Source organism: Vanacampus margaritifer, chromosome 5, assembly GCF_051991255.1.
Source record: "Vanacampus margaritifer isolate UIUO_Vmar chromosome 5, RoL_Vmar_1.0, whole genome shotgun sequence".
In the NCBI taxonomy this organism is placed as follows: Eukaryota; Metazoa; Chordata; class Actinopteri; order Syngnathiformes; family Syngnathidae; genus Vanacampus; species Vanacampus margaritifer.
In genome coordinates, this window is record NC_135436.1 from 25,861,842 (window position 1) to 25,883,488 (window position 21,647).

At 39.2% G+C, this 21,647-nt stretch overlaps 1 protein-coding gene across 2 annotated transcripts; it reads right to left on the reverse strand.

Moving 5' to 3' along the window:
* Positions 1–1,426: 1,426 nt before the first annotated feature.
* On the reverse strand, positions 1,427–21,534 carry pak1 (p21 protein (Cdc42/Rac)-activated kinase 1). Of its 2 annotated transcripts, XM_077566390.1 has the most exons (17): positions 21,361–21,534; positions 11,688–11,893; positions 11,063–11,157; positions 10,645–10,719; positions 10,254–10,326; positions 10,149–10,186; positions 8,819–8,932; positions 7,976–8,228; positions 7,808–7,831; positions 7,130–7,193; positions 6,991–7,039; positions 5,821–5,933; positions 5,616–5,733; positions 5,421–5,520; positions 4,792–4,988; positions 4,529–4,666; positions 1,427–2,509 (listed from the first exon to the last, which is right to left on the reverse strand). In XM_077566390.1, the coding sequence occupies exons 2-17, from the start codon at positions 11,878–11,880 to the stop codon at positions 2,423–2,425; spliced, it is 1,731 nt and encodes a 576-aa protein (XP_077422516.1). In that variant the 5' UTR covers positions 11,881–11,893; positions 21,361–21,534; the 3' UTR covers positions 1,427–2,422. The 2 variants fall into 2 exon arrangements, with proteins under 2 accessions (XP_077422516.1, XP_077422518.1); XM_077566392.1 differs by lacking the exon at positions 7,808–7,831 and having other exon boundaries at positions 21,361–21,533.
* Between the last annotated feature and the right edge of the window lie 113 nt (positions 21,535–21,647).

Genomic DNA, 21,647 nt, shown 5'->3' on the forward strand with positions numbered 1-21,647 from the left:
GATAAACAGGAAAAAAAATTCTGAAAAACTTTTTTTAAACAAAAAAATACGAGAAAGAAAAAATCTGATTCACCAAAAAATTTCAATAAAACAGAAAATAGTTTTTTTGTATTTTCTACAAGTGAACGCAATACGTTTCCATAATAATAAAAAATACTAACATTTATGAACACCGAACATAACATTATGGGATACATATTTATTTAATATTATTCATGACTACCAAATGCTCCGTTGCAGAGTAAAAATAATTTGTTTTGCAAAATATTACAAAACTTTTATCAATATAATTTCTTACAAAAGTACATCGATTATACAAGAAATTTTTCACACAGGGTTATTGCCAAAATAGATTAACCACAGTTTCTGGAGTCAGAGCATAAGATACAACTTACATCAACGTTTTTCTTAAACGTTTTTATAATAAATACAACGTATTATTTTAAATGAGGTTTCTTTAATCTTATTTGTAATCAAGTCTCAAATAGCCAAGAGCCGGACTTTCTTCCAAATATCATCCACAAAACTAGACCAAAATGCAATGACATGAGGTAATGTGCAATATATTTTTGAAAAAGCATTCTTATTTTGTTCTTACGAGCAGATTAGGAAAAACGTTCTTTACCTACAAATCTGGGCATCAAGCCTGGTTTGGGAATTAAAAGCATACATACCGCACCTTCCTTTCAAGTGAGATCTCTCAACAGCCATTTTTTTTTTTTTATGTTTTGTAGGCTAGGCTTAAAATTCAGAGGTTCTCTTTACTTCATTTTTGATTGGGATACCATGAAGTGCAGATTCAGCATATTCCTCATATTATTACAATATAATTGTGCATTTTTTTGCAGCACAAAGTGCTGGCATCTTTTTTTTTTTCCTGTTGTCCATACAAATTTGCCCCTCCTAGCTTAGCTAGCTAGCGAGAGAGAGAAAGAGAGAGAGCGAGAGCGAGTCTGTCTTTTATGCGTATGTGTGTGATTCTTCATCTCTCTGCAGTGCTCTTCCTCTGCAGTGGAGGATGTTATATAATACAATGAAAGTGGGGGTGTGTGATTGAGGGGGTATTCCACTGCAATACAAAGGCACCGCCGATCAGTACACACGCACAAATTGCACCAAATGACTGCTGCAACTGCTCCATTATTTTATGCTTTTATGATTTGGGCCATTTACAGGGATCTTTCAAAACTTTTGAAAATGAATCCCCCATAGCCATTTTGACTCAGCAAAGGAGCTCTTAGTAGTCTTGACGTCAATACAAAAAAAGTCTCAATAAGTCATGCTGGAAAAGACGCAGGAAGTTAGCCATTTTGGTTTGATGTTTTCCGGGGTCCTTCAAGAACATCATATGAGGAAAATGTAATTTGTAGTATTGAGAATGTGGTGCCATGTGATTTGTATTCAAGGCAGGAAGCCAAATCCGAGGTTGACTCATCGCAGTTTATTTCTTCATTTGTACACAAGCGTTCTTGAAAGGAGTCATCACTTTACTATCGTACCGAGAATTTTTTTTCAAAATGTAAGGAAAATGTAAAGAAAAACATGCACATTCTTCACACCGACTGCGCTGACGGAAGCCGTTTGAGATGGGTAATCACCAGTTAGCTTTCATGAATTAAAGGAGACATAATATGTTTTCTTTCTTTTGGTCGTCTCATGCAAATAAGCCACTGCTCACCTCGCCGCATTTTCAGATTCAGTCAAAATTGCAAAAGTGTAATTTCATACTTGACAGCATGTCAGGCTCACCAGATATACAACTATTTGGATACAAGACAAAAAATACATCAATTGAGCATAATATGTCCCCTTTAAATTTTGACTTGTTTTATGCCAACGAGTCCTACGACTTCATTTGCCTTCTTTTGCGTCAACGCTGAAGAGCATTCGCACGCGATTTCTTCATTGCACACTCTAGCTCAGGGGTTCTCAAACTTTTGAGTCCAGGGACACGTTGCAGGGGACACATGGACACGAAGCCACAAAGCTAAAGTAGTTATTTATTTTTACAGACCCCCAAGCTATGGCTTGTGGACCCCAGTTTGAGAACCCGTGCACTTGTTATTATTATCTCTATTATTATTTTTCATCTTCTCTAACTCACAGTGCAGACTGGACCACGGACGCAGCTATGCTAAGCTAAGCTGCATCGATGCTACAATCACTTGATATCCCAGCATTAACCTTTTCCCCCACGTACACACACTCAATAATACAAAAAAAAAATACAATAAAAACAACAGATGCACATCCTGACAGCAGACAACACGCACACGCACATAGAAAACAGTGAATTGAGTCCTTCTCTGCTGATGACATCACTGATCGGACCAATGACATCATTGGCTTGGTCCCCGCCCCCTCTAAGAGTCCAGTGTAGAGGAAGAGAAAGAAGAAGAGGAGGAGGAGTGGCAGGCGCGAGCTAGCGGTTGTTCTTGGCCGCCTCCTTAGCGGCCACGATGAGCGGAGTCAGACTGGAGAGAGGTTTCGCCATCTTCAGGAACTGGTGCTGAGCAGGAAGGGCGAATACAGTTAATGCCTGCGCGTGCGTGTACTGCAGATAATTATTTTAAATGGGTTTTAATATTTCTTGAAGTGTAATGAGGACCTTCATTTAGAGAAAAGTAGTGCTTTGCTGCTATTTTGGTGTCAAGAAACTGTGTTGAAGTGTGTTGTGGAGCTTCAATTAGACAAAAGTAGTGTAAATGGGTTTTAATATTCCTTGAAGTGTAACGAGGACCTTCATTTAGAGAAAAGTAGCGCTTTGCTGCTATTTTGGTGTCAAGAAACTGTGTTGAAGTGTGTTGTGGAGCTTCAATTAGACAAAAGTAGTGTAAATGGGTTTTAATATTTCTTGAAGTGTAACGAGGACCTTCATTTAGAGAAAAGTAGTGCTTTGCTGCTATTTTGGTGTCAAGAAACTGTGTTGAAGTGTGTTGTGGAGCTTCAATTAGACAAAAGTAGTGTAAATGGGTTTTAATATTCCTTGAAGTGTAACGAGGACCTTCATTTAGAGAAAAGTAGCGCTTTGCTGCTATTTTGGTGTCAAGAAACTGTGTTGAAGTGTGTTGTGGAGCTTCAATTAGACAAAAGTAGTGTAAATGGGTTTTAATATTTCTTGAAGTGTAACGAGGACCTTCATTTAGAGAAAAGTAGTGCTTTGCTGCTATTTTGGTGTCAAGAAACTGTGTTGAAGTGTGTTGTGGAGCTTCAATTAGACAAAAGTAGTGTAAATGGGTTTTAATATTCCTTGAAGTGTAACGAGGACCTTCATTTAGAGAAAAGTAGCGCTTTGCTGCTATTTTGGTGTCAAGAAACTGTGTTGAAGTGTGTTGTGGAGCTTCAATTAGACAAAAGTAGTGTAAATGGGTTTTAATATTTCTTGAAGTGTAACGAGGACCTTCATTTAGAGAAAAGTAGTGCTTTGCTGCTATTTTGGTGTCAAGAAACTGTGTTGAAGTGTGTTGTGGAGCTTCAATTAGACAAAAGTAGTGTAAATGGGTTTTAATATTCCTTGAAGTGTAACGAGGACCTTCATTTAGAGAAAAGTAGCGCTTTGCTGCTATTTTGGTGTCAAGAAACTGTGTTGAAGTGTGTTGTGGAGCTTCAATTAGACAAAAGTAGTGTAAATGGGTTTTAATATTTCTTGAAGTGTAACGAGGACCTTCATTTAGAGAAAAGTAGTGCTTTGCTGCTATTTTGGTGTCAAGAAACTGTGTTGAAGTGTGTTGTGGAGCTTCAATTAGACAAAAGTAGTGTAAATGGGTTTTAATATTTCTTGAAGTGTAACGAGGACCTTCATTTAGAGAAAAGTAGTGCTTTGCTGCTATTTTGGTGTCAAGAAACTGTGTTGAAGTGTGTTGTGGAGCTTCAATTAGACAAAAGTAGTGTAAATGGGTTTTAATATTCCTTGAAGTGTAACGAGGACCTTCATTTAGAGAAAAGTAGCGCTTTGCTGCTATTTTGGTGTCAAGAAACTGTGTTGAAGTGTGTTGTGGAGCTTCAATTAGACAAAAGTAGTGTAAATGGGTTTTAATATTTCTTGGAGTGTAACGAGGACCTTCATTTAGAGAAAAGTAGCGCTTTGCTGCTATTTTGGTGTCAAGAAACTGTGTTGAAGTGTGTTGTGGAGCTTCAATTAGACAAAAGTAGTGTTTTGTTGCCATCTTGTGATATTCTGGCACACAAGAAAAATGCTGTGTCGTCATGGTGTCAAGGAATGATGTTGAAGGGGGTGGATGGGCGTCATTTGGACAAAAATAGCGGTTTGCCGCCATCTTGTGGCATCTTTAGGCAATTGTAGAAAAAAAATGTGATAAATACTATGGTAGACTGGAACTTACAAAAAAATAAATAATTGGAACACATTGTAAATATTCCACAATTTAACATCATACAATGAGCCATCATCTCCAAAAAATTATTTCGGCTTGGAAAGACAGACCTCGGATCAAAAGTTTCCAACATGTGGATAAGTCACCGACCATGGAATTTATCAATCCGTTTTTTGTTTTTTTTCTCTCCGTACCTGCAGCAATTCCTTGGCCGAGCCTCTCTTCTCCACGTCCATCTCCAGACATCGATTCAGGAAGTCCCTGAAGGTGCCCGACAGTTTCTCGGGGTTCTGTAGCTCCGGTGTCCCGTTGGTGGCGATCAGATAGAGTGCCTGGACGCAAAATGATACTTATAGTACACTAACATCCGGTGATGACGTCAAGAAGTCTGCAGTCAACTAAGCTGGCGGCTCTCAAAACTGGGGCCCAACAAACATACTAAACCAATGGCGCTTACCCTGAGCGGGTTTTCGTTGAGGTACGGCGGCTCGCCCTCCACCATCTCTATGGCCATGATGCCAAGGGACCAAATGTCCACTTTGGGGCCGTAGGCTTTGCGGGTCACCACCTCCGGAGCCATCCAGTAGGGCGTGCCCACCATGGTGCTCCGTTTACTCTGCTCCGGAGTGATCTGAGCGCAGAAGCCAAAGTCGGCTGCAAACAAAATTGAAAGAAAAAAAAAAAGGGGGGGGGGGGGGAATTTACAACAAATATATAAATAAGTTCAAGTGTGTACTTAAAAAGGAACATCAGAAGCTGCAAAAGTTGTTTAAATGGAACCAGAGCACCCCCTACTGGTATAAATAAGAAACTAATAATAACCACAGTTTGTTTAATTACACCCAAATAATGATCAAACAAAAATAAATAAATCACTTACTTCAAAATGATGAACTGACCAACTAAGTTAATGGCCAACTAATTAACATCCTAACAACCAATGAGCTAACTAACCAAATAATGACGACTATAATGCACTAACAGACCTAATGGCTTGCATACATTCAAAATGTCCAAAATACTGTAATAATAATAATAATAATAATAATAATAATTTAAAAAATGGATGAAAAGTGGTCCACTGACTGAGCTTGACAGATCCGTCCATCCCAAGGAGGATGTTGTCACTTTTGATGTCTCTGTGGATGACTTGGTTGGAGTGGAGGAACTCCAGCGCTTGCAGACACTAGGGGGCGACACAGGCCATCAAAATCTTCTCGTGCTACTGTTACTACGAGTAATTATCATGAATTAATTATAATTGGCCTTCTTTTTTCTTACCTCTCTGCATACAGCCGCAATCTGCGCTTCGTCCATGCAGGTTTCTGTGACGACATCCGTCAATGAGCCGCCAGCCAGGTACTCCATCACCACCCACAGCTCGTCACCCACCAGGTAACTATGGCGACCGATTGCAGAAGATGACATGAGACGTATGTTCCGTTTGGTGGCACCGAAAAGTCGGGCCGAAGAAAAAGTGACTCACCTGTCCAGGTAGTTGACGATATTGGGATTCTTGTTTTCCCTCATGACCAGGATCTCGTTGATGATGAGTTCTTTCTTGGGCTGCTGTTGCAAGTTCATCTGCTTGATGGCCACCTGATGTATAATTAATAATTATTATCATCGCATCTTGTGTAACATTTACACAGCTCAATGATGACCCATTTGGCTCCAAGATAAGTGGAATGAAACAACTAAAATTATAGTCATCTTTTAGTTAGAGGGAACCAAGTGCAAATAAACTCATAACTAACTAACTAACTAACTAACTAACTAACTAACTAACACCAACAAACAAATGAATTGATCACCTAACTACCAACTGCACAGATAAACCAACCAAATGGCCAGCCAATCAGCCAACAAACTAACCGAATAACAAGTGTACTAACTAGATTAACGAACAAACAAACCAAAACTTCCTTATACCAACCAAACAACAATGTAACTAAATTGCCAATTAATCAAATAACTGACCAAAAAACAGCCACAAAAGATCAAACTAACTAAAGACATAATTAATGAATCAATTAACTAAATAATTAACCAAATAATCAAACTAACTAAACTGAAAACCTAAATAACAACCAACTAGCTAACTAATTAACTAGCTAGCAAACTAATTAATCAGGCAAAATAACGATCAACGTAATAAATTAACTAAATTACTGAGTAATCAAGTAAATTAATTGACCAATTAATGGAATACCTAACAAAATTAACTAACTACCCAACCAAGTCCCTCACCAAGTAAACAACTAGCCAACCAGTGAACAATCAAACTAACAAACACAATAACAAACAACTATACTAAACAAATAAACTAAGTAGCCAATAAGTGGATTAGCTTACAAAATAACAAAACAACTAGCCGGTAAACTAATTAAGAAAAAAATAATGGAACTAACTCAGAAACGAACCAAAAACAAATAACAGTCACCACTGTACATGTACAAACTAACCAAATTAGCAACTAACTAACCAACTAAAATAATAACTGACAAAACCAATAACCAAATAATGATCTAACTAATTACCCCATTTTACGAATACAGGCTTTTACCATTTGTCTTCACATTTTAATCATATATTCTGCCCCCCAATCAACACACAGCACTGTCTAGCTCCACCTTTTTTACAAAAATGAACTGACCTCTTGTCCGGTGGCAACATCGATGGCCGTGTAAACCGTCCCGGACGCGCTGGCACCACAAAACAATTAGACAATTAACTTTTGGTACTAGAATTTGACTTTCCAAAAGTCAAGAAAACAACACCAGAGATCTACTCACCCCTGTCCAATCTTTTCAAAGCGATTGTATTTCTTCTTTGGGTCTCCGACACTCACGATGGTCCCTGCATCACACGCACACACATTTTTTGGGGGCATTAATTAGGTAGTAAAAAATAAATAAAAAATCTCTATTGGGATCGAATCATGATGATAGAACAGCGATACGTGTCTATCATCCTTGTTTATCTGTGACACTCTGTAGCATGCTGACTGACATGAAGAACAAAATGGAGAGAGAGAGAGGGGGGGAGAGAGAGAGAATTGAAATAGTAAATACATTAGAAATGTATTCAATATAAAATAGCAGTACAACAGAGAAAGAATTTAAATAGAAACAAGTTTAAAAAAAAAAAAACATAAAAAATCTAAATATTACCAGAATAGGATAGCAATAAAATGTCAGAAATAAAGATGAAAAGAGCAATAAAAATAAAATAAAGAGAAAAAAAACACTATTAATGGAAATAATAGATTAGAAATACAATAGGAGTAAACAAATATAGAAGCAGAATATTTGCTTAGTGAATTAGGTCATCACAGCAAGAAAGTTTTGGATAAAACCCTGGAAAAACAACCAATCAGATAAGAGGATTGGACAAAAGGGGCGGGGACAGTGTGCAGGGTAGATATCTGGACTGTCAATCATAGAGGCAGACAGACAGTATCCTCATCTTACCAGCAGAGGGCGGCCTGAGCACATCTGGACAGGCATGTGCAGTTCAGGAAAATATACAAGCATACACTTTTTAAAAATGTATTTTTTTTAATTCTTTTCTATATTTTCAAGGCCAATTTTTCAATTTCATTGATTTTTTTTTTTTTTTTAAAGACACGTGAAACTTACTGAGCTTTTCCAGGATCTCCTCATCAGACATCTTCTTCTTGCGTCCTTTGTCCTGAGGGCGGGGCAGGGAGGGCCCAGGCGCAGGGGCGGCCCCCGGGGGGCTCCCGGGTGGGGCGCCCTCCGCTGCGGGGCAGCCGGGCGGGGTGACGGCCGTGGCGGACGTCGTAGAGGAGGTTGGCGCCACGATGGGGGAGGTGGCCGCGTCTTTGGTGGGAGGAGGCGGCAGGGGCTCGATCACGGAGCGGGTGTAAATCTGACAACAATCATTTCAATATTTATCTTATTATATTTTTAAATGACAATATGTGTGTGTTTGCGTGTTTAAATGTTTTGGTGTCATTGCAGAGCGTTGTTATGCATTTGCTTTTGTGTGTTTCTTTTTGTGTGTATGTGTCGTGCTGTTGATTCTGACCAACAGTCACGTGGTGAGGAAATAAGTTCCCACAATGTAAATCATTAGTGAAAGTTTGTCTAAAAGCTTTAATGAATGTGTGTGTGTTCCAATCAGGTCCAATAAAGTCATCGCCATGGAGACGCTGGAGGGTACCATAGCAGCAGCCTGTCAACCGCCAACGTGTCTGAGAGCAACTATGTGCGTGCGCGCGCTTGTAGGGTCATTTGTTATTAGTCATTGCCTAATATTGTGTAATTTGTGTGTGTGTGTGTGGTGTTTTTGTGTCAGTGTGTTTGTATTTTTGTTTTCAATAGGTATTTGCACATCAGTTTGTGTGTGTTTGTGTATGTAACTTGTATTTCTATGCAGTTTTAAAGTTTTTTTTTTTTTTTATCAAAAAGTTATTTTATTTTTTGTGTTTCTCTTCTTTTGTGTGCGTGTCCTCTTACCGATTTGGTGTGTTCCGGCCGTGGGGCGATGATGGGCGGCGGCTCGGCTTCATCCTCGTCTTCATCTTCTGACACGGTAGCGATGGCAGGCGTCTCCGAGATGCTCTTAGAGTTCTGAGACAAACGCAGACATGCAAGCATCAGTGACATCACTTCCTGTTGGTCATCCTATTCTAAGACACACTTTTCTCTCCCTGCCACTGACTGAATGTTTTCTTCGTCATGTTACTTTTACTCTTCAACACTCTCATCAAACGCATCCGTGTACTAGAACACAAGGAGACTAGTTTACAAGAATACTAGAACACAAGTAGATTGGGGGAAAAAGTCGACCAAGTCAGATAAGTCGACTTTAAAAATAGATTGAAATTTTCTGCACGTAGTACTGAAATGACTCCTGTTATTTCATTTGTTAGTGCACCATCTAGTGGCCGAATGGCAGATGTTATTTGTCTGCTGGAAAAAGCTCACTGACTTTGTACTTAGTGGGTTTTTATTAAAGACAATACAGCGCATCGAGCTTCCCAAAACACAGGAAAGTAATTTCTGAACGTTCTAAAAAGAACTTGAGCTGTAAATATTCAAAAATATAACCTCTCACTCAGGTTTTAGGTGTTCATAATTTTACCAGTAGAGGGAAGTCATGCACTAAACGTGCCCAGAAGAAGACAGGAACAGGAAGTTATTGCCCTCATGCGGCTAACAGATAGCTACCTTTGTTTGCTAATGGAATAATATATAGTGATTGATTGATTGATCAATATTGAGTATCCGACTGACTTTTAAGACACTATTACGTGTGTAATGTTAGTTAGTGTTTGTTTACCTTAAGTGGTAATCGCTAGCGCGCTAATGCTAATCGCGATTTCTAACCTGTTAGCATAGGCTAATTTTGCTGGTGTTTAATAATGGCTATGTATTGAAGATAACTTATGAGTACTTATATCCTATCAATTCAACTCATGTCCAAAATTTGTGGATTAACAAAATAATAATTTTTTAATTGATTATTTGATGGAATAATCGGCAGGATTTTATTATTTTTTTTTTTTACAAATTGAGGATGCAAGGATGTTAAAAGACTACGATGCAAGGACACAATTGTATTAGGATGCTTGAATGCTTGCTGGGCTTGCGTCCAAGCTGCATATGCAAGGAGATCAAATGTGCTGATTCACGTTGCAGGGAAAAGCAACAAACAGCTTCTCATCACTTTTTGTCCTCGTCTTCATTGTCACCTTGTCAGCACACCATCAACACATCAATAAAAACTAATACATGCAACGGGAGATAAAGACGACGCATTTGCTTGATGATCACGTTATCTTACCGCTGTGGTGGACGATGCGAAGGCGTCTGCACTTTTGTCTGTGTGAAAACAAATAGATTAGGTCAGGTTGCTTGAGTGTGTGCGCATGCGTGCGTAATTGCGTACCTGTGAAGCTCATGTATTTCTGGCTGTTGCTGGTCTCCTTGGAGTCGTAGAACTTGAGAACATCCAACACAGCCTGGAAGAACAAGGCAGGCATGGTAGTCAGGGTGGGTAGGTAGCTAGTGTAGGTAGTTACTGTCAGTAGTTATGGTAACTAGCTCTTTAGTTATGATAGGCAGGTAGGTAATTAAGTACATTTTGGTTTACTTATACTCCGAAGCTATTTGTTTTTTCTCCTTCATGAAGTATTTTTTGACTCTTGTGACGAAAATTACAGTCAGTAGGTAGGCAGGTAGTTACGGCAGGTACCTGTAGGTAGTTATGTTAGGTAATCACAGGTCGGTGGGCTGTTATTGATAGATAGCAGGCCTCTAGTTATGCCAGGTATATTTACCTGAGGATTCTTCTTCTGCTCCAGTTTGGTGATGTTGGACGTCTGCAGGAGGCGGGCCCATTGCTCGGGCATGCCCTACACACACGCACGCACACACACCATAGAAGATGCCCTATTTGTCATCACATAAATGGGTTACACAAACTTGCTCTCAGACTGGGTCAGCACATCAAAGTTTACACTTCACTTCTTCCCTGCTAAAACAATTCAACCGGAGTGACTTGACTACAAAAATACACACAGACACACACACACACACAGACTCAGACGCGCGCACACACTCACGCAGCAGCTAAAAGAGCTCAGTGAGGCAGATCAAGATTGAAACTAAACAAGGCCCCTTTGTCTGATGGGATTATTCAAAGCAAAAAAAAAGTTCAGTGGTGTGAGACCAACACACTTTTATACACACACTTACAGTAAATTCCCCCGTGACGGCGTCAAATCCGACATGGATGGTGTGTTCGAAATCAGACGGCAAAGAAATCTCAGGCCGCTCTTTCTTTTTGTACGCTGAAACACAAACATTGGTTCTATGATGGTTAACGATACAAAAAAATAATAATAATAATAATTCCCATGCATGTGCATGCCAGATTAACAGGGGGCGCTATAGTCCATAATTGGGAGGCCATTTTAGCCAATCGGAAGTGTTTGTAAGTAGGCAGGTAGGTAGTTATGGTAAATAGGTAGTTATCGCAGGGAGGTATATAGTAATGGTGGTGATATAGCTAGTTAGTTAGCTAGTAGGTCGTTTGGTAGTTATGTATGGAAATTATATTAGGTATGTAGGTAATTGCGGTATTTAGTAAAGTAAACAATTTTGAAAAAATCTAATCCCCCCTCAGTATTGCGATTTAATGTGATTTTTTTTTCTTCATGCTCCTCCTCCCATGATTTTTTTTTGAACAAACTAACACCTAAGTAGAAATTATAAAGCCCTTTCACATTACACACATTGTGGTGTCTGTGTGAAAGGTACAATGTGATTTTGTGGCCTCTCTGTATAAAAGGTTTAAAAATAAATAAATAATTAAACTCACTCTTGTCACCGCCGCCTGTCAAGATGAAGCGAATAGATCGGTCTTTCTTCTTCTTGTCCTCGGGGTTGGGGGGCAGGGGTTTGGAGCCGTGATTGGCGGGGGCGGGGTCTTTGCCGCACGAGCCAATCATGGTGCTGGTGTTCCTCATGGGCGGGGCTGGAGGCTTGTCCTCCACCTCCCCGTTGTCGCACATTTTCTGTTACTGCCTGCACAACATCATTACGAATTAACAGCCTGCACAATAAAGTCATTTATAAACAATAGTAAATTACTACTACTTTTCACTCAAGTAATTTTTCCACATGAAAGTGCAGCAATCATTTCACAGTTAGCAACCTTTACATTCATTAAATACATAAAAACAATTTTCCACATTCAACTTGAGTATCACTTCACACTAAACTTAATTTTTCCATGCTCAACTAAAGCCCTTTTTTTTTGTTAACAAGTATATTTCCACAAAAACAAAACAACTAGTCACTGATTACACAAAATCAAATAAAGTACATTTTCAAACTTAAAGTAGAGTAGTTTTCTGCATCACAGCAAGTTACGCACAAAACTTTGCTCTTAAAAAAGTAAGCAAAATTTTGCAGACTAAATTAAAAATAATTTTCACACATAACTGAAAAGTTTGTCTTAAAAGCCAAAAGGAGGATCCATGGAAGTTTATGTGTTAAACACATTTACACTGCTGTGCAATCTGCATCCAATCTGGATTCAACTTGTTACCCCACATACACACAATACAGACATTACTTTTGCACTAAATAACAACATTTGATATAAACATTTTTGCTTCATCATAGCAACATTTGGCTAATTAAAATTCATGCAGTATTATTTTTTTTATTTCCTTGTTATTCACATTCACTGGATGGAATCATACAATTATACCGTGGAAATTCGGTTGTATTCTAGACTCAACAATGGAAAATTGTATATATATATTTTTAATCTATTTTTGGGCAATGGAGTAATGTCATGTAATATTCTTATTTTTCCAAAAAGGGATTTAATGCGTTACTGCATTTCAATGGAGCAAATGAATGATTAAATTTGGATTTTAAGAAGTAGAGATTCACTCTGCGTTTTTACTTGTTTGTATCCGAAAATGGCCACAAACAAGCGGAAAGTAAAATCATACAAAGCATGAGGGTGAAAAGATAAAGAGGTGTTTTTATTTTAAACATAAATACACCAATAAAATAGAAAATGAATATCTCACCTGAGAGGAGACACAACCACCACAAGAAACAAACCACAAGTGTATAGCACGAGCACCTCGGACATCTTTTTACACAACCCATGTGTGATGTCACACACTGATGTCACCATGTGAGTCAAATGACACACAAACAAACGCACACATAATGATATAGTGTCACGTGGAGTTTCCCCCCAAAGAGAAAATATGACAGTTGCGTGTCTCAGACAACAATCAAGTGACACATTAAATAAAACACTTTTGAACTTTGCTCATATTGATTCTTCCTGAAATTTACAGAGAGACTGGAAGAGTTACAGAAAGTCACACACGCACACAAAGCTCACTTTGTTGACACTTGTCAAGACGTTCAAACGTTTGCCGTTTGCGAGGAAGTGGCTATCTCTGTGTTGTTTGTTGGTCTTGAACACACACACAAACACGGGTGTAAAGATAGTGTATTTGGTCTGAGCTCTTATAGGAAGTGCCACAATAGAATGTAACATGATACAGTTGAGTCGTGTTACTACTGTCACTATTCCATCACACGCACGACCGTACGTACAGCGAACCGTCTGTACTCATGGTCGATCGGGAATATCTATCCGCCAGCCGCAATACAGTCTTTGCAACATCTTGACGTGCTTACCACCCCTGCTTTCTCCACTCAAACCATTCAAACTTAAAAAATATTCACAAAAGTCAGAACATGTGAGGACATAACATTGCAAAATACACTGACCTTTTTCCAACCGAAAAACTCGCCGGTAGGTGAGGTCATCAATGAGCCGTTCGCCAGTCAACAAGATTTTATTGCTAATGTACTTTGAAATTAACCGCCAGGACGACTATGTCCGTGTGTGTGCAAAGTTCAAAGGTAAAACGCACACTGCAGAAGTGTCACTTGATTGTTGTCTGGGACACACAAACTGTCATATTGTCTTTTTGGAGGAAACGGCACATGATACTGTGTTCGTGTGCACCTGACGGCAGCGTCTGAAATGAGACACTCCATCTGCACCTCCCTGCGAGCTTCTGTGTGTGTGTGTGTGTCTTTGTGTTGTATAATGTTGGTAAGGACCACACCTACTTGTTCGTCTTCACAAAGCTGTACTTGTTCTCCTGCTGGTAAACCTGAGGCCATGTCAGTAGACAGAGTTTGAAATCAAATGAAGAACCAAGATGGAGCTATGGCTTGCTATTGAGCCAGTGGGGGGCGCCGATGAGTCTCCTCACTTGTGGGACATTTGTCACACGGAAAACATTTGGTTGAATTTAGTACTTACCTCATTGACTCCCAGCCATTTTCACTAAAGCAACCCCCTTCACTTACTAGATTTTGACTGATTTTGCAAGGTCCACAGAATATTGTGTTCTATTGCCATAAAAACATGGAACCTACCAAAAGAAAGATTAGAGTCTCTTTTTTTCATCAGGAAAAAAATATGCTACTATCCGTTTCCGTTTTGCAGCAATTATCAGTAGAATTTAGCTAAGTTTCATCATTATTCACAAATCTGTTTAAAACACTGGGGAAAATAGCTTTTTTGCAGCATGGCCCTGGTTGATCATTAATGCTCTGCTGCCACCTGCTGACTGCCGTTTTTTGTAATAACTACCATTGCTTTAAGTGAACTCTTCTGGCCAAAGGCTGCATCGAAACTTTCTGTATAGCATATTAAAAATAAAAAAAATAAAGTTTTTTTTTTATTTAAAAAAAACGTATAAATACGTTTTTGGTACCATGGCAATACTTAAAATAGAACGTTTTTATACGTTTTGGGGAGCAAATTAGTTAATTTATCAAATTTTGCCACTATGCTGTACCTGGAAATGACCGCTACAAACCAAAATGGTTTACCTCGTGTGTGTTTGGGCATGACTTTTTTGTAGGTCTAAGGTACTCATCATTATATATATGACTCCGATATTTCATGTTAGGTCAAACTGTCATGAGAGGCTAAAATTTCAAAAGACAAGGACAACTAGAAATGATCAAAAATACTAAAAATATATATATTTTTAAACCAAAATTCCTGACTTTCAATGAATGGCTTCTTGAGATATTTTTGTGACGCTACTCATGATCGACATGTCTACCAAACTTTGTGTTGCTAAGTCAAACTGGCTTCAGGGACAGAATTTTCAAAAGATTCAAAGAAACTAAAATTTCTGACTACTACTCTTTAAAGGCATGGCCTCCTGAGACTTTTTATTTTTAATGAATCTACTCATGATAGACATGTCTACCAAACTTTGTGTTGCTAAGTCAAACTGGCTTCAGGAGCTGGATTTTCCAAAGAGGGCACAAGAAGAAAAAGAAATGGGCCATCAAGTGAAATGGCCCAAGAAACCAAAGTCTTCATCACTGTGACACACACACACACACACACACCCGTGTGTATGTGTGTGTATGTGTGTGTGTGTGTGTTTGTGTGACAGCTTCCTGGAAGGAGGCATCGCGGAGTCACAGCCAAGAAGAGCTCATCGTCTGAGAGGATGCACGACGCTACGCCCAACAACAACAACGTTGCCAAGGCAACCACAACCTCTGTATGTACGTGTGACAGGTCATCAAGGCTATGCAATAAAACAATGAGGAAGTTGCAAGTTAGGAGTAAAAACTAACACGTCAATAAAACTACCACATAAATAAAAAGGAGAAAAATCTCAAACAGGCACACTTAACGTCACACCCATGTACTTAACATATCACACACTGTAGTCTCAGCTGGTCCCTAAATGCAATATAGATGGGGGTGCATGACAGATGGCTGAATGTAACTGCATGAGTGTGTGTGTGTGTGTGTGTGTGTGCGCGCGCGCACATGTGTCTGTGTGCATGCATGTGTGTGTGTGTGTTCAGTTAAAAATGAAAAAGTATGACATCATTAGAATATAATGTCATATAATACCACTGTGTCTGTTTCACATCAGGTTTATTATTTGACAGACACGCCCAGATGGAACAACATCATTCATAAGTCAACATTACACACAATATGTCAATATTAATATACTCCAAGTGTGAATGATATACTTATACACTCACTGTAAGTGCTGCCCAAAAACAGGCCTCCTGGCTGAGGAGCTAGGAAGCTAGCAGTTGCTAATGCTGGAAATGTTGTTTGACAGTCAGCTTGGAAAGAGTTTAAAAGTTAGTACCCGCAATAGAAACCAAAAGTAGAAGTTACTACCAAAAAAGTAGCACAAAGTAACAAGTCACGGAAACAAGTAAATGCTACAGTTGCTATCAAGGCCATAAGTAGAAGCTAGTGGCAAAAAAATAATAATAATAATTAATGGGAACATGTAAATAAAGTGGTTGCTTTAGAGGACAAATGTAGCTGTTACGGGAAATAAAATGACAGAAAATAACAAATAATAGCAAAACAAAGTTAGAAGTTGCCATTGAGGCCATAAGTCGAAGCTAGTAGCAAGAAGTAGTAGAAACAAATCTGAGCTAGAAGCCACCACTAGTGTTATCTGCAAGCAAGCTAACATTGATGAACTGCTAATAGCAACGAATAGAGGCTAGTAGGTTTCAGTAGCGGGCTCAGAAAGGCCAAGAGCATAACATAGAAGCCAAGATTAGCAGAAAAAAATAGCATGTAATAGCAACAAGAAGCTAGAAGTCACTAATATCCAAGACTATCAGAAATAAGTCATAAAACCAACAAATTAAAGCTACTAACAAGTAGCAGCCAAAAGCAGATTCTAGTACCCAAGAACAGTAACACGTACATGCTAGTAGTTGCTAATAGCAGCAAAGAATACAAACTTGTTGTCACTAATAGTAAAAAAGAAAAGAAAAGAAAAAGTAATAAACGAGCAAAAGCTAGTAGTTGCTAGCATCAGCAAAAAGTAGACACTAGTAGCCCAGATTAGCAAGAAAAACAAGTAGTATTGTCCCAAGAAAAGTGAGCGGACACTAGTATCAACTTGAAGCGGCCAAGAAGAGAAGCTTGTCGCTAGATACAGTATAAAGTAGTAGTCAGTCATTAGCAGCCAAGAATAAAAGCTAGTAAGCAAAGACTAGCAGAAATTAAGTAATAAAAGCAAGTAGCCACCAATTACAGAAAAAAAGCAGAGAGTAGCCAAAAGTAGAAGCTAGTGGCCAAGAACAGCAGAAACGAATCATTTGAAGCTAGTAGAGGTTAGCTTTGGTTAGTAGAATTTAGCGCAAGGTGTTCACCAAGGTGAGAGAGTTTGTAAGACGCCATAGAGGAGAAGAGGCGACATGCTGATGGACTGTGATTGTGGCTCGCTGTCACACTCAACTAAAATCACATTTATGCTCCAGTTCACTCTAACAACACTCCTGATAATAGCATAGCAAGCGCACCTCTGCTTTCTGAAGTGTAACATTCAAGATGTAGTGTCTTGTTTGTGTTTTAGTCATCGGGCTACTTCCTGGTTCTTGGAGGATGATGTTGGATTGTAACATTCAATCATCCCTTTGACATTTGCTATCAAAGTTAAAACTTAGTGTGTTTTTTCTTAACAGTACTTAACTGTCCGGTTCTCTTATCTTATTGTTAACAAACAATGCTAAGCATCATTGACAAACAACAATTTGACATTTTAATTGGGTAACAATGAGCGTTTTAAAATTTATGGATTTTTTTTAAACACAAACACAAATGTAAACAGATAATATAACAATACTCACATTCAAATATTCTTTGAATTTTCTGTATTTGTAAATACAACAAACATACATTATTATTTCTGCCACTTCAATGCAGTCAGTCTGCTATTTATCATGCGAGTGAGTGAACGAATGAATGACAGCGTGAAGGAACAAATGAAGTGCATTAGTATAGAAACAACAATGGCAAGTGTGAAAAACACACAAAAGGACAAAGGTAAAAAAAAAAAGAAAAAAAGTAAGTGATGATACAAAAGCAAAAAAGTGACGCTGATTGAAACCTCTCGCTCGCACTTGTTCTGTGTTGCTGAACCTCACGGGCCCCTCTCTCCATCCTTTTAACACATTGTTACGCTTTTTAAAGACTCGCTTACATTCATTATTACACACACACACGCAGCTGTCGGGTGGTTACCATGGCAACCTCATCAATAATGGAGGCCACCCCAGTGCATGATGGGCGGGGTCTAGCTTGTTAGAAGGTGAACATAAACAACATCAAAATTCAATGGAATTTTACTTGGACATAGAGCTATTTGATTGTTTGTTTGTATTTGGTTGAGAATTTTTTTTTTTTTTTTTTGCCGAAATTTTGTCCCATTTCGTTCATTTGAAAATGCTCTGTACTAAACTTGCTCAGACTTAAACATATAGATTTTTTAAAAATAACTATTATACTAGGACCTTATCAAATTTGTCAAATTTTGACTATTTTCGCTGATTTATTTTTAGGGCCAAGTTGTCACACCCGACTGTCCTCTCTGCTCTCAGCCATGTTGTTAGTGTAAGCAGTGCACATCAGCAGTGACGCACTTTCAACTCTAAGAAAAACACAAACATGAACAGAAGGCTGACAGCTGTGCACAGGTTCACACCTCGCAGACACAATAAACACACACAAATCACCACACACACACACAGCCGAGATTTAGCCGCCGCTAAGCTCTCATTACAGCAGGCTAATGCTACATTTCGCCACCTGTGAATCTACTTTTCGTGTACAAGTGTGTGTGTCTGTGTGTCTTGATCACTTATGTTAAATACTAGTACACACACATTGAAAGTCTCAGTGACAGTCGGCTCATCTGAAGCTTTTGCTAATCATACCGCATGCTAATCAATGGAGACACACGCACATGCACGCACACGTATTTATTCAAGAAAATTTATGAAGTGTAAAAGTGTACTGTATGTATGTGTGCCAGTGCGTGTGTCTGTGTGTGTGCGTGTGTTAGAGTGCACATGGAGGGCACGTAAAAGGTGTGGCGTGTCGGCGTCGTTTGCTACTGAGGTGTGAATAAATCGCATGTCCCCTTTGGTTTGGGGTGGCGGGGCTTCAGAATGTGTCAAAGTAAGAAAAGAAAAAAAAGGAAGTAGGTCAAGACAGTAACACTAAAGTTACTAATTGACAGTCTACCTATCTTGCTGCCAACTGACTAACTGGATAACTGACTAACATACTATGACTGCTTGATTACCTGACCAACTGACTGACCTAATGGCTAAGTAGCTGACTAGCATAATAATTGACACTAACTACCAGACCAAAATACTGACTGACTAACCAACTGACTGACTAGTACTACAGGCCAATTAACTGACAAACTAACCAAATGACTAAAAGAATAACTGACTGAATGAATGACTGATCAAGTGACTAAAAGTTAACTGACTGACAGTCTAGTTGAATAACTAACCAACTGACTTACCAACTGGGACAAACAGACTGACAACCTACTCAACTGGCTAACTGACCCAACGGCTGGCCAACTTACTGACTGACACTAATTAACCAACTGACTAACAGACTAACCAATTGACCAAATAACTTAATAACTAATTAACTGGCTAACCTACCAGCCAAGTACCTGACTGAACTAACTAGCCGACTGATTAAATAGCAGGCTAATAGACCAATTAATTGAAAGACTAATCAAGTGACTAGCTAAGTGACTGACCGATAGACTTTCCTGCTTTGCTACAGGATCTTTTGTCATACCTCTGTGTCGCCAACTTTGCAGCTTGAAATCTACTATTACTACTAGAACATGTACACCATGGTAGATTTCTCTGATCAATCCTATTCCACTCCAGTACTGCAGGTGGCAGTAAAGAGAATTTTAAACTGCGTGAAGACTGAAGAAGACAGCTACTGTTTGTCTTTTTTGACGTTAACCTAAATTCTCACGGAAACACTCAGTGGCTTCTTGCTTTTGCTGGAGGTCCTAAACGTCGTTTTAAATTCTTTTCAGCAACGAGAGCAGGAGAGACTTCCTGTGTGATGGGAGTATTTATAGATGACGAAGTTAGCGTTGCTCCACTGCACACGTCAGACACACAAGAGCCGGAAAAGAGCTTGCAAAAGCCTGAGGAGCAACACACCCAGCATCTAAGATAACATTGGGCTGGGTTTAATTCATCCATATTAACAACAATTCACAATGATGTCACAAATTCTTCCGGGTGGCAAAAATGGAGGTTTTTCTGATTTGTAAACAAACATGTCCATGTCATTTAACCTGAGATTTTATTTTAAGGCACCCAGCCCAACAAAAATATTGACATTAGACACTAAAACACAGAAGAAGAAACAATTAGGTCATTCTGTTGCCATTGCAAAGTACAAGACAAGCCAAGATATAGTTTTACTAACAAATTTGTCTCCATCCAAGAAGAAGAGACAAGTCACCACAGTTGCATTCTTTCACTCATTGCTTCATTAACTTATCCATCGATTGATCGATTATGTAAATGAGTGACTGGGCACTTTGTGCTGAGGCGTGCGGAAACATCAGAGTCTCGTGACCATCTGGGAACGTTCTCCGCCATTAATCAGCTCCTCCAAGAGCACCGCAGACACCCACTGAATCACTCCAGATTAAAGCGGCAACTTGTTATATCCGCCAAGGAAGAGCATCTTTATTAATCTACTTGTTTATGTGCAACTTCCTGTCGAGTTTATGATTAAAGTCAACCTGGTGTTATTCCCGCCATGGGAATCCACACACTAGTCACACCATTATAAGTATTGACAAAGTTTTTTTTTTTTTAAATCACTAAATCAATTAAATTCGACATGTGCATACTGTCATAATGAATCCGAAAATGTGATCCGGATTGCATCATTTACAGTTTACACTAATCTAATATTGCAAATACATTTATTGATTCTACCTATCATCCATCCCTATCTCTATGTATCGATTTATCTCGTTAGCCTATAGTACGCCTGTCTCGTATCTATCTATTTATCTATCTATCAGTTATTTCTTATAGTTATCTCAACCCAATGATCCATCCACACATTTGTCAGTCTGTCCACCCATTAGTCAGTCTGTCTGCCTGTCTAACTAAGTATCTATTCATCTGTCTCGCCACATTAAACAAAGATGAATCTGGATCTGATCCCAATTGCATTTACACTTATTTAAAACAACAATGCCATTTATCACTTTTCTGTGCCCTTGCTGAGGTATCTGCGGTGCCAAATTAAACTTCAGCGCGTGTTCACAGGACACTTTGTCATCTTTTTATTTATTTAATGAACACAACGTGACCACAACACTTCAATTAACAGCCAATTTGACCACAGCATTTTTTTTGTTCTAATTGGAGTTGATATGACCATATCAAGCACAGTTCACTTGTATAAAAAATGAGAACAGTAAGAGAAAAACAATAAATAAAACGAAACTAAAAGATATGGTCCATGTGATATGTGTTTTTAACCCTTCTTGTGCTTCTGGTCCGCCACACCTCACCTCGTTCGAACACTGATCACAAGTTGAATGAAAAAGTAGAGAAACGAAGCTCACCTTTCGTCTGCTGTCTCGTCAAAATCCACGGGGAGTGGAATAGGAATAGGAATGGTACGGATCCAACACGGGGCCACGCTGTGTGAGGTGGCCGCTAAAGTGTCTCCACCACCAGGGCTGCTTCGTCCTGCTCCCCCAAGCCGAGCCCAGCCGCCTCTCCCGGCCTATTGTTAGCTAGCCACCAGGGACCCTCCCCGGCGACGTAATCCCCGCCCCTTTCTCGTCAGAGCGGCCACGTCATTGGCCGGTGCGTCCTCTCCCTCGCTGTCGATTGGCTGTCGTGAATG

Bases quoted from the DNA above. Each gene is read 5' to 3' on its own strand.
- pak1 (XM_077566390.1), bottom strand. From the start codon at position 11,880: ATGTGCGACAACGGGGAGGTGGAGGACAAGCCTCCAGCCCCGCCCATG. The intron at 7,194-7,807 runs GTAAGATGAGGA...CGTGTGATGCAG, and splicing joins GCTCAGGCCGCCCTCTGCTG to GGACCATCGTGAGTGTCGGA. The intron at 4,667-4,791 runs GTAAGCGCCATT...TTTTGCGTCCAG, and splicing joins TCAACGAAAACCCGCTCAGG to GCACTCTATCTGATCGCCAC.